We start from the raw sequence: 16,050 nt of genomic DNA on the forward strand, positions 1-16,050 counted from the left end.
AGCTGAGGGTGTTAAAGTCAGTGTTAGGAGGGTGTTAGGCTTGCACACACACACACATTCTCTTTGCTGTGGGTTTGGGCACTGGGTGGAGTCTTGCTGTGGTGACACGCTCGCTGCTGTGTTTTATGGCTTTCTATTCCTATGTGATTTTCTCTGCCGTGTCACATAGGGTCTAAAGCCATTGGGTACAGAGTGGGAGAACGGCAGGGCTCAGTTGGGGCCGTCAATGTGTGCGCTAGGGTGGGGCTGGCCTTGTCTGGGCTACTCTGCACTGAGAAGGAACCGGAACCCTCCAAACATGAGGGAGGGTGAAACAGGGATTGAAGACAAGGTGGGTGACAGAGAGAAGCTTACATTAGGGTCTCCACTTGACAACAACATACTTTCTCTATTTCTCCCTCTCTCTCTAATGTTCTCCATGTCTCGCTTTCTCTCTCCTTCTTTCTATCATTGTGGTGGGAACACACACACATGCACACACACACACACACACACACTTCATGACCCGAGGCATTATTTCTTTGCTTGCAGGCAGCCCCAAGTCTGGTTCAGTTAATTGGCCCTGTATGAGACTGGTTGAATCAACCCAATAATCCCTTAGGCCACACACACACCCACACACACACATACTCATGCTCCCACACATACACCCACACACACGTACAAAAAGTACACACTCACACATGCACCAGCACATACACACACAGTCCCAGGCTTGTAAGTGTGCTGACTCAGGTTTGTATTTAATGAAGCTCTCAGTTTCACTGCCTGTTTCCTAATCTCAATACTAGCATGTGATTGGTTGGTGGCAGAGAGGCAGAAATGTTAACGTGGGAGTTTTTTTACTGAGCCAAAAACACTTTTAGCTGTCATACAACAGCTACAGGGACCAAGTGTGTGTGTGTGTGTGTGTCAGGGTTTGACAGTTGAGAAGTCAACAAAGCCAGAGCCAGGTAATCCCCATGGGTAGGCTTTCTCTCAGGCATATCTTTGGGCACTCTGTCTAAAGGGAAGACCCAAAGAGGCCCCTCATTTGTCAAACAGGGAGACAGAAGCTGTCAGTCAATCTTTCAGTCAGGATGTGAGCAGCCGAATGGCAGTCCCCTTGCACTGCGACTGTCAATGATGCCTAATGATGCTCAAACCACAGAGTCAGCATCCTCCCTCCCTCCCCAGGCTCCCTGGCCACGGCTGTCCTCCATGTTGCTGCGTCGCATCATTCCCACCTAAAGCACCTCAGTCAGAGAGTACACTAACCATTTGCATCAGTTGGCCCCTGCTTGGGGGAGAATAAGCTTCTCTGCAAACGTCAGCGGCAGAAATCGATAGGCTGTTGATTCAGTTCCCCCAACAATGTGTGTGTGTGTGTCTATGCCTGTGTGCATGTGTGTGATTGGAAATAAGTGAGGGTTGACTTATTGATTGACACTCAGTAGCTTTTTTGTTGTTGTTGCTTAAAGCCTCCCACAGGGACACTCACAAACACCTTCTCTCTTACACACACACACACACACACACACACACACACACACACACACACACACACACACACACACACACACACACACACACACACACACACTCTCCACCACCCGCCTTCACTGACACCCCAGGTATGGCCACGACGAGCATAACCATCCATGACTTTCATCGTACACTTTCTATCAACCTGACATTTAATAAGCACAGAGTTCTGTTGTGTCACTGGTATTTAAGACTCAACGATAACGGCCAATAGATGTGGCTTACACATGAGCAGTTTCACTGCATTATTGTCTTACCAAGCTGTATATGTCTGATAAGTCCATCTCAAGTCATGGATCACTGTGCAGAACCCGCCCCCCTGTGGTCTTTGGCCTGGATCCAGGCTCTAACTGTGGTTCTGTCTCCTTCAGAACAGCAGTGTCCTCTGGGAGTTGGAGTACAGCTGTGGCAGGGTTTCTGTAGTCCTCTAGATAGCAGGCTTGAGTTGAGTAGTGCACAAATGCCGAGCTGTGAGCAGAGCTGTCTTTCCCTGGATGTAGACCAGCAGGATCTGGAACACCTTCAACGAAAGACCAAAACCTAAAAAAATTGTCCAACTCTCAGAAGTTTACAGACTAAACTTTCTCTTCCTCGACGTTCCAGAAAATGTTTCAGTTCAGCTTTTATGTGTGGACATATTGGAGGCGTGTTCAAAAGCCCATTTGAGAGAGAGCTTGAAAGTATATCTCAAAAGTGTCCAAGACAGAACCTCTGAAAGGCGAGAAAACGCTTGCATGTCTTCATCATTTCGTTTTCTCCACCCCTTCAACCCCCCATCCCTCTTTCCTTCTTCTGTCCGCAGGACCTGGATGCAGCGTGTCAGATAAAGCATGCCCTGTACCTTCGCCTGTTTCTGCAGCCTGCACGGCTTCTGCCGCAGATGCAGGAACAAGAAGAAGAAGGAGAAAGAAGAAGAGGAAAAGGTGGAGGAGGCTGAGGGATGGAGGGATCAGGAGACCAAGGTGTGACGTGGGGCCCTGGGGGGCCTTTCCCCCTTCCCCGGGGTCCCCCTCACCCAAACCCCCACCAACGTCATGGCCAGAGCATGGTGGAACCCTCGTTGAATCATACTTAACATGGCGTTAGACAAAGCTGGTATCCAGGATGATGACACGACAGATGCGCATGCAGTAGATCAGCTCGTGCAGGCCTTTGCTTCCACCCAGCCGTAGACCGTCTCTACTTCTCAGCTCAGGACTAGAAAATTGGCCTTGTGCCGCATTTTATATTTACATGTATTCATTTATCAGATACTTTTATCTAAAGTGGCGTGAAAACAGTGAATATCATAAGTGCCGCAGATAATCCAGGAGTAGAAGAGTGCAGTTCGAACAGTGTTGCTGTTGACCCGAGGCTGGGTTGGAGTAAAAGGCTCTTCACAGCTTTACTTTCTGCTACCGGCCTTTCCACCTGTCATGTCATATTGATCTTACTGGACGCGCTTCAGGTACAACCTTGACATGGTGCAATTTCCTTTTTGAGTCCTTCCTCGCATCCTGCCTTCATTGAAGTGATCACCTGGTCGAGATCGACCCCTCTTCAGGGTTCTTCATTATTGTTCAGCTCTCCGAAACAGGGGCAGTCCTGTCAGATCAGGTCAGTGATTACTCCAATGAAGGGTGAGGAGCTTGAGGTGTACACACGCCGCCCAGCACACTGAGGTGAGTCTGGTCTCATGCAGAGGCAGCTGTCCAATCAACAGCTTCGCTGGAGTGTGGAGCGCTGGGGCATGGGTCAGATTGAGTGAAGGCGTTCCCCTCCACCAATAAGAGAACAGTCTGCCTCATTAGTCTGAAAAAGTAATTAAAGAACTTAACCGCCTCCCACTCCACACACACACACACACACACACACACACACACACACACACACACAGACTCTCAGAGACCCAGAGTTTCATCAATTAAAGTCCTCCAGAGAGAGAGAGCCTGTCACTAAATGCCACTATGGAGGAGGTACAGCTGTCACCTGTTTGCAATGGATATGACAGGATTTGTGTGTATTGAGATTTTGCTACCGCTCAACAATGACGCTTCCTGTCAGAACCTTAGAGTTGACTTATTAATTCACTTGTATTCGCTTTTTGCATGCATACAGGCTCAAAAGAACGGACACACACACACACACACACACACACACAGGTCTCATTAGTGTGTGTGATTATGCATGGCACGTCCAGTCAGGCAGTGGAGATGTAATTAACCTTTTCTAGGAGGAAACAGATGCCTGGACGAAACATACACACACACACACACACACACATGCATGCACACACACACACACATGCACACGTCTGCTGTCACGGAAACAAAGCCAACGTCATGGTGTCACGGAAACAAAAGCCCCAGAAGCGACGCCTGGCATTCTGTGATAATCCCCTCACGCATATTTACATTCAAGGCTTAGAAATTTCTGCCTGCCAGCCTCCCCTCCTCTCCTCCTTTCCCGTCTCTACTCCGTCTTTCGCCTTCCTCTCTCATTTCTCTGTGTTGGCCTCTTGCCCCTTCCTCCCTCTGTCTTGAGTCCTCCTCTCTCATTTCTCTGTGTTGGCCTCTTGCCCCTTCCTCCCTCTGTCTTGAGTCCTCCTCTCTCATTTCTCTGTGTTGGCCTCTTGCCCCCTTCCTCCCTCTGTCTTGAGTCCTCCTCTCTCATTTCTCTGTGTTGGCCTCTTGCCCCCTTCCTCCCTCTGTCTTGAGTCCTCCTCTCTCATTTCTCTGTGTTGGCCTCTTGCCCCCTTCCTCCCTCTGTCTTGAGTCCTCCTCTCTCATTTCTCTGTGTTGGCCTCTTGCCCCTTCCTCCCTCTGTCTTGAGTCCTCCTCTCTCATTTCTCTGTGTTGTCCTCTTGCCCCTTCCTCCCTCTGTCTTGAGTCCTCCTCTCTCATTTCTCTGTGTTGGCCTCTTGCCCCCTTCCTCCCTCTGTCTTGAGTCCTCCTCTCTCATTTCTCTGTGTTGGCCTCTTGCCCCTTCCTCCCTCTGTCTTGAGTCCTCCTCTCTCATTTCTCTGTGTTGTCCTCTTGCCCCTTCCTCCCTCTGTCTTGAGTCCTCCTCTCTCATTTCTCTGTGTTGGCCTCTTGCCCCTTCCTCCCTCTGTCTTGAGTCCTCCTCTCTCCGCCGCTGTTGCTCTCCCCGTTCTCGCAGGTCTGTTCATCTCTTTATCTGCTGGTGGAACACTTGCACTGAGCTCTGAACATGGTCTTGCATGGCAGCACCCATAGATAACCCTCTTTCTCCGTCTCTCTCTCTCTCTCTCTCTCTCTCTCTCTCTCTCTCTCTCTCTCTCTCTCTCTCTCTCTCTCTCTCTCTCTCTCTCTCTCTCTCCTACCTCTCTCTCCCTCCACTCCTCTTATCGGGGATTTCACTCACTTTCAGTGCAGAAGCGGCTTTCCAGCAGATTAATGGATAGGACTGATTGTGTGCCTGTGTCTGTGTGGGGTAGATTGGCTATTTGCTCCATCTAGCACCAGGGGCAGTGAAATGAGACAAAGCTAAGTCGTTTCACAGAGAGGAACACCTATTATGAGTCACCATGTTACTGTGGGACGCTAACGAGAAAGAGAGAGAGAGAGAAAGGGCGGATAATGAGAGAGGAATGAATCTGGAAGACGGGGCTAATACTAGACTCGGCAGTCATGCTAATTGGCTACGGTTGCTAACTCTGTGAGGAGAGAGGAGGATTAGAAAAGAACAGTCCAGTGCCTGCATTACAATTCTTAAACACTACCCACATTACACCTCCTTAAAGAGGAGAATTATCTCTGGAATTTGGTGGAGTTGAAATTAATAACAAGTTTGTAGTACACGCTCACACACACACACACAAAAACACACACACGCACACACAGGTGGGCGGGGTGTTTCCAGCTGAATGCCACACTACGCAGTCCTTTATGGATCATAGCAATGCTCAGGGATCCTAACTCAAGGACAAACAGCTAAAAATAGACGGTGGTGCACGACTCGGCTAATAGAAGAGAAGAAAGGAGGGAGAGAGAGAGAGAGGGAGAGAAAACGAGCCAGAGTCGCATTAGATTTGGGTCAGAAACAAGGGAAGAGCCAGCGGGGCGGAGGACGTTGCAGACGGAGGGAGAGAGTCATCACTCACTCCTTCCCTCCCTCAACACCTCGCCCCCCCGCACACCTGCAGGAGAAGCAGGAGAGGGGGAGGGATGGGATGGGATGGGAGGAGACGTACAGAGCAAGACAAAGAGACGGGAGGAGGAAAATGGAGGGGTAGACAGGGGGTGTAAGACAGGAGGTACGACGCAAGCAGAGGGGAACTTTTCTCTGCTCCACCTCCCACCTTTTCACTCATCCCCTTCCCTCATCCGGTCGCTCCTAACAACAAAGAAAGTGTATCCTACTACTGTGGCTTTAGTTATGTCAGACATGTTGACTATTGCCCGAGTTACAAAGCTGAGGGAGAAGGGGAAAGAGGGGGATGAAGGGGGGAGAGATGGAGGAGGGAAGGGAAAGAGAAGGTAGTTTGAAAGCATGTGAGATTAGGATGAAGCGAAAGGGACACATTTGCAAGACCTGAGGAGAGAGAGGGAGAGGGAGGGAGAGAGAGAGAGAGCAGGTTGATAGAGGGAGGGAGAGAGAGATATAGTGTAATTGAGACGGTAATGGGTTTTGTCAGGAGCACCTGTCAGGGTCGAGCAGAAACGGCTTGGAAGCGAGAAAGAGAGGGAGAGAGGGAGAAAGGGAGAGAGGGAGAGAGGGATGACGTTAAGAGGAAGGATAGAGAGGATTGGAGTCAGGATCCCTGTGAGGAGAGCCCCATATCCATGCCAACCTCACCTGATTGCCAATTTGTGGCAGTCTTCAGACATCAAACACGCACGCCCACACACACACAGACACTGCGCACACGCTGACATACACATACAGAGACACACACACACACTCACTGATTGGATGGCTAGCCATTTAACTAAGTGTCCATGGTGATCTGTGAAAAAGCTTGTGATTGGAGAATAAAAGTGATGCAGTTAAAACTGTAATTCTCATCCCTTCTGGATGGAAGCGGAGTGTTACACTGATTGTCTTCCTCCCTGCAGCGTGAGACTGAGGCCCGCGCGACTCTCATTACTGCCCCCCACCCCGCCGTTTCCATCTGCCGCATGCAACACCAGGTGCTCAGGGCGGCCAGAGGCAGACTAGACAACAGCTCCATCCCTCCTCCAGCTCTCACTGCTGGAGCGGACGCACTGTCCACCCACCCTGTCTGGGAGCTTGTGTCCTTCATCCGCTGACTTCTACTCTTGTTTAGTTTCTCCATCAGGCTGACCAGTGGGGAACTGTCTTACCTGCCTGGCAGGGGAAGTGTGTGTAGGAGGGAGGGGAGAGGGGCGAGGGGGGGGGGGGGGTTCTGCTGCTACACTGCAGCTCTGGGCAACCGCAGGACAGATGCCAGATCTCCATTAACAATGGGGAGATAATCAATTTCCCCCTGTACGCTTCCCTCGCTTCCCACCTCGCTCCCCTAGATTTGACTCTCCCTTTCTGTTGCTTTTCTTCGCCCTCCCCATCTTTCACGTCACCCCAATGCCTCTGAATCCATCACGGCACACACGCACGCGCACGCACACACGCACACAGACACGCACACAGACACACACAGACACACACACTCTTTCTCACTCCCACTGTGCACTGTGGTGTGGGTCGATAGGGGCGTCAGTATTGAGCACAGGCTGGGCTCTAAATGACTGTTTGATTTCTCAGGGGGTGTTAGCCCCTGTAACCATGGTGTTGAGTCCCAACGATTGATGGAGAGTGTGCGAGAGTGTTTTCGCTTTAAACGCAGTTTGATTAACTTGCGTTCAAGAACAATACTGTTAATTAGCGTCTCATACTGTTCATTAACAGCTCCTCTCTGCTTTCTCTAATGTGCTGCGTTGCACTTTAGTCTGCTTCAAGCACGCAGGGCATGGAATCACGGAACGCACACACACGTCCACACACTCTCCCACAGCTTGTTCTGCCTTTCTCATCCATTTATAGTGCTCATCTATCAGAGAGACAGAGTGATTTGTGTTTGGCTGATTCCAGTGCCAAGCCCTGGGACCCTGGTCTGAGGTACAAAGCCTTGGGTTTAAACCCAGCAGACAGCAGATACCACAATCAGAAGGGATCCAAGTGTGACACAGTCCACCAGAGAGCCCAGAGGAGTCCATGCACAGCTTTCCTCCACACAGGGCCGAGCCTGTGCTGTGTCTTTATTGTCCCACGTTCATCCTGTTTCCCTCCCATCTCAGGGACTCCAACACTGTCTGACAGGCATTTGTTTGCTGTTTGTGCAATTTGATGAATGCTTTCACCCCTGTTGGCCCTCTCTTTGCTCACTGTCACAAGAGCAGCCTGTGTATGTGTGTGTGGGGGGTTCATGTTGTTGTGTGTGTGCGTGTGTGTATGTGTGCTACTATGTAATCTGGTCCTTGCCTCAAGTTTGTTATATTATTTATATATCTGGGACTGCAGTGGCAGATACCTCAGAGAGAAGGAGAGAGAGAGATGGAGGAGAGAGAGAAGTGGATGAGGGAGGGAGGGGGAAAGAGAAATTAGTTTGAAAGCACGTGAGAATAAGAGAAAACAACACCTTTGAGACCCTGAGGAGGGAGAAAGAGGGCAAGAGGTTGATATACTGAGGGAGGGAAAGAAGAAGACAGGAGGGGCAATAGAAGAATTGTTGAGTACATTACTAGAAGTTAATGCAGAAACTAAAAGTGAAAACCACAGAGAGAGAGATGGAGAGAGAGAGAAATGGAGAGAGATGGAAGAGAGAGAGATGGAGGGAGAGAGAGAGAGAGAGAGAGAGAGAGAGAGAGAGAGAGAGAGAGAGAGAGAGATGGAGAGAGAGAGTGACAGAGAGAGAGAGAGAGAGAGAGAGAGAGAGAGAGAGAGAGAGAGAGAGAGAGAGAGAGAGAGAGAGAGAGAGAGAGAGAGAGAGAGAGAGAGAGAGGAAGGTGTGACAGAGAGAGACAGCGAGCTGGAGCAGAGGAAAATGAATACATATATATATAAAAATAAACAGCAGAACCCCCAAACTGTATTGACAGCAGGCTTCCACATCTGTACTTGAGAACCCCTCCCTGGTGAGTCTGCCACTGTCTGACACCCATCATCCACACACACATGCACTGGATCTCTTTCCATATATCTCTCTCTCTCTGTCTCTTTTTCTCTACCTCTCTTTCACTTTATATCTCTGTCGGACGCTCACAAACCCCAGTCAGGGTACAACTAATAAAACCGCTGCAGAACTGCTCACCTTACGTACATTTTCATACACACCCTTGCACCTGTCTCCTTTCAAAGCAGGTATACAATGTCTGTGTGTGTGTGTGTCTGTAGAGTGTGTGTGTGTGTGGTCTGGATGTAGACCCTTGCTTTAAAGCGACTATACAGCACTTTAATGAGGCTTGCTGCAAGGGGAGCTTCGCAGACCTCATACGTGCTCTGCATTCCAAACACACACTTTGGCACCACACGCACACATACAGACACACACACACACACATACAGACAGACAGACACACACACACAGTGCTATCTAATTCCAATCTATGTCACACCAAAACACACACCAACACTCACAATGTGTTCAAAGTCAAAGAAATAGACTTTTACCGGGGTTTTCTCTCTCCAAAACTTCTAGATTCGAGTCCAGATAATCATGTTTCTTTCAAAAAAGAAAGCAAACGCTGCCTGCACAGTGTTTGAAGCCCCCCCCCCCTTCTCAGCTGTATCACACTCATGTATATTTGATTGTGTCTGCTCTGGAGAGATTGGCTATGGTGTGTATTGTGTGCCTTTTCAATATGCATTTATGAATAAATAATGCATGTATCTTCTCTGATTGAAAAAGCCATATTGTCAGTGAGCCATGATGAAATGATAATGCAATATCTGTCTCTCACATGAATAAAGTAATGTTCCCTCTTTTTTTCGGAGGCTCTTCCTCCCTTTTGTTTCAGTAAATAAAATATCCAGTTCCCCGGTTGTTCTGAGACTCCCTGTTGTCTGCTGTTCTGGTTTTCACCTGGGCTTACTAAGCTGTTTTAATAAAAGCTCTGTGCCTCTCCAGATATGAGTGTGCTCTGTTTTTTACACATATTAATAAAGAGACGCGAGGCTTCTGCACCATGGATCTTCCACACGACGGATATGAGGCTGCTTCTCTGTGAGATCAGCACTGCTGCATCAACATGCCTGGCTGTGTGACTGTCATTAACCACAAACTGGTCACGCTCGCCTCCCTTCTCCTCCTCATGTTTCCCATCTCCTCTATCCACCCCCTCCTCCTCTGCTCCCCATCACTTTCTCTAGATAAGTCATAGCTGATGAAACTACTCAAGTGGGATGGGGAAGTTGGAGGCAGAGAGAGACAGGCGTGGAGAGACAAGATGAAGAAAAAAGAAGATGGACAGGGAGGAAAATGAGTAAAAGTGAGGAAAGAAGGTTAAGTAGAGAGAATATATAGAGAGAGACAGAGAGAAAACAGAGAGAGACCGTGGAGAAGTATGCTTCACGCTCAAGAATTAGATTGGAACTTGCAGCCTTTTGATTAATTTCCCAACGTGTAGATTGCAGCTGTATTGCAGACAGGAAACTCTCCCCTCTCTGACCCTGAGCTTTCACAGAGATGAAATAGCCTTATTAATGATGCACATTAATAAGGCTGCACATACACAAACACACACACACACACACACCTGGTTGGCTATTACACTGGTCACTTTGATCTGAAGGCATTAGCATAGCAACGAGCACTGACCCTCCACTGGGAGCTGGTAACCCTGGCAACTAGAGCTGGCCAGACCACCCATGAAACCCAACACAGTTAGATCCTTATTTCACAGACCAGAACCTTGTCTGCCAAGCTCATCGCCACTATTGCATACTACTGTAAGTATATACTAACACTAACTCAATCAGTGAGGGCATGATTAGATCAGTGTACTTCTCCAAGAGCAAATCATTAGATCTACAGAGCAGATGGATAATGAATTTACCTAACCCAATACTTTTCCAACTGCACATCATCTTGATCACACGCAACACTTACACACACACTGACATGCACACACACAGACGCGGAGGCATCTGTGCTCTGACTAATGAGAGACTAACGTATTTACCAGTGTTTCCAGAGTGACACTTTCTATGTGTGGGTTAATTGTGTGGGCTGACTCTCTGCTCCACTGTTTATCAAAGCTCAATAAAACAGCAAGTTAAAACAGACGCCACTAAACCCTCCTGTAATAATAGAGACATGAGCAACAGTCGCCACAACTCCCCTGCTACACCAGCCCTCCATCAGATAGCCGAGAGAGAAAGAACCTCATCCCAACTGCTCTCTGACAGCTAAATACTGTTGCACACTGTGGTTTGGCTCCAGATATGGAAACGAGATGTAGAAACGAAGTGGAGCTGTGTTTTTTTGTTGTTGTTTTTTTTTTTGGGGTTACTGTTTAGTATTTGTGTTTGAGTTCCCTGCATCCCCGCTGCGGTGCCTGGCTGAGACCAGCTTTAGAAAGACAGGGCTCTTTAATGAGCATATCGATCAGGGTTTCTCACACCTTCATTTCCCCACAGAGAGACAGGAAGGAAGAAAGAAGAAAAAAATGGGGAGTGAAAAGCTTGGGAAAGCTTTAGAATCTCAAAGTGCTCTTTTTTTTTAAGGACCGCGGGGGAGTCTGGGAGCTTTGTCCCAGCTTTGTCCCAGTAAAATTCAATTTACCTTTTCACAGATGGACTATACTACACATGGTCCACAAGCAGCACACAAACCCATATGCTGTGGGAGTGTGTGAATGTGTGTCTTTGTGTGGATCTCTGTGTATGTATGTGTTTCTGCATGTCTGTGCGTGTGTGTCTGCGTGTGTGTGTGTGTGTGTGTGTGCGAGTGTGTGTGCGTCCGTGTGTGTGTGTGTGTGTCGGCTCAGCGAGGTGTAACCCACTCCTGTGTGAACCTCTCTGTTCTCCATGGCTGAGAAGGCTCTGCGTTTCGCTCTAGTTGCCTCTCTGCATCACATTACTCTTCACATCCAACTACAGGCCAGGAGAGAAAGAGAGGGCTAAGAGAAATAGCAACGGAAAAACAAGGAAATGAAGAAAAGAGGTGAAACAGAACGAGAGCGAGAAAGCTGTGGAAGTGGCTGTTTGGCTGGTGAGGCCCGCAGGTTAGGTTGACAGCACGCGGCAGGTCGTGTTGTTGGAGCCCATGAAGGAGGGGGTGATGGAAGGCAACCGAAGGAGAAAAGAAATAAAGGATACAGCGAGGGCGGGCGAGAGGGAGAGAGACAGAGGGAGGGAGAGCACCACGGCAGGCGCGAGTGGGTACAGAGGAGACGGCTACAAGAGTAGAGAGACAGGTAGAGGGGCATGTCAGGAGAATGAAGAGATGGGGGAGGGGTGGAGAACAAAGAGGAGAAACTTTAGATTTGATAGTAGAGAAGGGAAGAAGAGTAAGGCATAGGGAGAGAAATAGGGGGATAGAAAGAGAGAGAGAGCGAGAGCGAGAGAGAGAGAGAGAGAGAGAGAGAGAGAGAGAGAGAGAGAGAGAGAGAGAGAGAGAGAGAGAGAGAGAGAGAGAAGAGAGAGAGAGAGAGAGAGAGAGAGAGAGAGAGAGAGAGAGAGAGAGAGAGAGAGAGAGAGAGAGAGAGAAGCCATGTGTATTACTTTGATTACTCTGTCAGTTTCTGTTAGCTTGAGTAAATATCTTCTCCTGCATCACTGCAAGTGTGTGTGTGTGTGTGTGTGTGTGTGTGCGTGCGTGTGCGTGTGTGTGATTGTGTATGTGTGTGTGTGTGCGTGTGCGTGTGTCAGACTATGCCTTCTCACAGGTTTTTAATGAGGAGGAAATTGCATCCCTGGCTGTCTGCGCTTTTGTAATTTCTGATGTGCTGAGAGAGTGAGAGAGAGAAAGGGGGAGGGAAAGAGAGAGAGATAGAGAAAGAGAGAGTGGAGGGGTAGAGAGAGCGGTAGAGAGAGACAGAAAAAGAGAGAGAGTGGGGGGGGAGAGAGCGGGAGAGAGACAGAAACAGAGAGAGAGATGGTGGAATAACTGTACACTGCACTACATGTCAGCACACACCATGGCACCTTTGAGTGGGTAGACACAGAGAATCCCTGTGTGTTCTGACACTTGAAGACAGAAGTGCAGTATCAATGAGAGAGAGAGAGAGAGAGAGAGAGAGAGAGGGAGAATACTACACTCACACTTTGAACTCCCAGAGCAAAATTCAAGAGACACTTGAAAGGAAAATGCATCAATGATCAATGAGCAATTTCTCTCTGCATCTCCGTTTCTCCCTCTCTTTCTCTCCCCCAAATATTTTTGTAAGGGAAAGATAATAAGAGTGGACAGAATGAAATCTGGGAAGCTTATGGTATGTCATTGTGAGGTAACTGGTGGTCATTGCATGAGAGTCCACACACCTGTTCCCATAGTGACTATGGGAAAGTGACTATGGCATAGTCCTTCATCCAGCTCGAGTTCAACATCCCACACTCACAGCAGGCTGTCTGCCCTGTTACTGGTGGAACAGTGACACCACATGGCAAAGCAGAGGAGTGCAGGACCTCCGTACCTCTGTCTAAAGGATGCTTTCAGACATGCAAACAAAATTCAGATAATTAGAAAATGTATTCATTGCACTGGGCAAGGTAATATATCAACAAATAATATGACAACTGTTTCCTGAGGGTTGATGGATGATACTATCATGGTTTGTAAAATCCAAGAGTTGCTGAGTGGTGTCAGCCCTACTCTGTTCTCATCTAATCCTGTCCCTGATTCCCCCTGTATCAGACTGAACTAATCAATCAGTGTTCTAAACCAACTGTGTCTTATCAGCAGCCATCAGGGAAGTGACTGGCCAAACCTGGACCAGTGACACTCTGATTGGCTGGTATCAAAGCCTCTGGCTTTGCTGTCTGTCAACTGGGGAGATGTTATCAGCTGACAGACAGGATTTTATCCCACTGAGGTTGTGGATGAGGCTGGGGCTGGGGCTGAGGCTGAGACTGGGGCTGAGGCTGGGGCTGGGGCTGGGGCTGGGGCTGGGGCTGGGGCTGGGGCTGGGGCTGGGGCTGGGGCTGGGGCTGGGGTTGGTCCTGTTCTTAGACTGCGGACGAGGATTGGTTTTCTCAGTCTGGAGATAAAAGTGCTTATCTCTGTGTGACAGCATCACTCGCTGCTCTCCAGAGCCCAGGCAGACGACAAATCAGTCCTCTCATATAGGCTGCTGGAGGACTGTGTTCAGGAGAACCCTCTCTGATGGAAAGGAATACAAAGACTATTTCCAGTTCACCCAGAGAATTATGCTACTTTCAAGCATAACCCCTTGCAACGTGTCACCACATTAAATACTAGATATGTAGCTCTTACACAGGAAAATGAATGAGTGCAAGGTTCTGCTGGCTCATATTTCTGTTCCAGTGCCTCCCAAGTCAAAGTTGCCAGGATAGGCAATGCTGGGATGAGTCTTACAAAATGGCATCACATTTTTGAAAGACAACAACCTCAGTCCTGTGTTGGTTGTCCTTGAACGGTACAGTTGGTATTCCCAAATATGTGTGTGTGGGTGGGAATGGTTCTTCTTTAAGCTGTCCTCCTCTCATTCTCTGGAACACAGTGTGTTCTCTCCTTCTCAGCCTGATGTACTGTTTGTTCTGAGAACAAAAACAGAGACACTCACATCCTGCTCAGAGGGATGGAGAAAGTGAGAGAGACAGAGGAGGGAAATAGGGAGGAGAAGCGAGAGAGATTGTTACTTGTGGCCCACTTTTGCCTTGATGGCCTATTTGTATACCACCATCTCTCACTTTAACACCATGCCCCAAATGCCTTGTTTATTTAAAGCATTGTGAGTCCCAAGATGTATGATTATCGGCACTTTGTGTGTGTCTGCGTGTGCGTGTGCGTGTGTTAGTGTGTGTATGCGTGTGTGTCTTAGCAACATAGTGGGAGGAAGACGACCAATATTATCATCTGTCATCTCCATGGGGTTGCTATGGGAACAACAAAAAGACATGCAGAAGTAATGAAGCAGCCCATAATTGTCCAGAGGTGACCTTGAAGATGCCATCACAACCACATATGTGTGTAGCTAGTCTGCAAGTCATTGTGTGTGTGTGTGTTAAGTTATTGGAGCTGGATTGAATTGAATGACTGTTTAGTCCCTGTCCTCTGAGCGATTATTCTTCTTGTTACGTGACTGTTTGTCATTACTTCAGCAACAAGGACATGTCTGGCAACATGTCCGCTGCCCATCTACAGCAATATGGGCCAGGACCAGGACCAGGACCAGGACCAGGACCAGGACCAGGACCAGGACCAGGACCAGGACCAGGACCAAGACCAAGACCAGGACCAGGACCAGGACCAGGACCAGGACCAGGACCAGGACCAAGACCAAGACCAAGACCAAGACCAAGACCAAGACCAAGACCAAGACCAGGACCAGGACCAGGACCAGGACCAGGACCAGGACCAGGACCATGACCATGACCATGACCATGACCAAGATCAAGATCAAGATCAGGACCAGGACTACTTTCTATAGTGATCATCCACAACTTTTTTATGTCCAGTCTCAGATTGCTTGCCTTACATTCATTCTACAAGGCAAGGAGCCAGATACAAAAGAATAGCAGGGCAAAGAACCTGCTGGCCACAAGAGGCCTGGCATTAAATCCTGCATTAATGAGAAGCTGATGAAGCACCTTAGCAAGCAGGTGTGTGAACTCTCTGGGCAATTAGTGTCATTAGCTGATCAAGTAACTGTCAGTGCAAAATGAAAACCAGCAGGAATCTGACCCTTGAGAACAGGAGCTGCACATCCCTGATGAGCAAAATGTGTGCGTGTGAGTGTGTGCGTGTGAGAGAGAGGGCCGATTGAAACCTGAGGTAACAGAGAATTGAGGTCAGAAGGAGTCCAGACCTACTTTCAGCCATCTCTGTTGGTTTGTAAATGTCTAAACTCTGCTGTTTAGCAGTGATCTCTATGCAGACAAGGGGCCTACTGAGACATCATGTTACTCACAGACTTGTAAAGTCTGACCTCTCTCTCACTAAGTGTGTGTGTGTGGGTGTGTGTGTGACATTCTCAGAGAGTGCTATTACCGTATTGATTGTGCTCCCCTCTCCTTTGCTCTTCTTTTAATCAACAACAACCAAAAATTGTTCCTGACCTGCATGGTGAACATCTAGAATTAAAGGTTACATAAGTTATTTACATGGGGATACATCTTTTTCTAGGATGCTTACTTAGTGAAATCCTAATACAGTACATCAATGATGTAAGATGGTTCCCAGTGAAGCCAGGGACAGATGGTCAGAGACTGCAACAGTCTCCAGACAGGCATCCCCAGACAGGGGAAGAATCCCTCACACTCCTTCCTAAAGGCCCCATCTGGAGTCTTCTATCTGGAGTCTTCCCGCATCCTTATATCCATGCTCTGTCTGCCTTGGACAGCACACTCCAACTTCATTTTAATCTCACACCAAACCCAGATACA

General features: G+C 48.4%; 1 protein-coding gene across 1 annotated transcript; it reads left to right on the forward strand.

Annotated features, from left to right (window-relative positions):
• Positions 1-2,348: 2,348 nt before the first annotated feature.
• blacat1 (BLACAT1 overlapping LEMD1 locus) lies at positions 2,349-2,492 on the forward strand. Its single transcript, XM_084704189.1, has one exon. It carries the CDS (start codon positions 2,355-2,357, stop codon positions 2,490-2,492), a length of 138 nt encoding a protein of 45 aa, XP_084560315.1. The 5' UTR covers positions 2,349-2,354.
• The last annotated feature ends 13,558 nt before the right edge of the window (positions 2,493-16,050 follow it).

The sequence above is a fragment of the Hypomesus nipponensis genome, chromosome 9 (assembly GCF_054491055.1).
Source record: "Hypomesus nipponensis isolate SF chromosome 9, ASM5449105v1, whole genome shotgun sequence".
NCBI lineage: Eukaryota > Metazoa > Chordata > Actinopteri > Osmeriformes > Osmeridae > Hypomesus > Hypomesus nipponensis.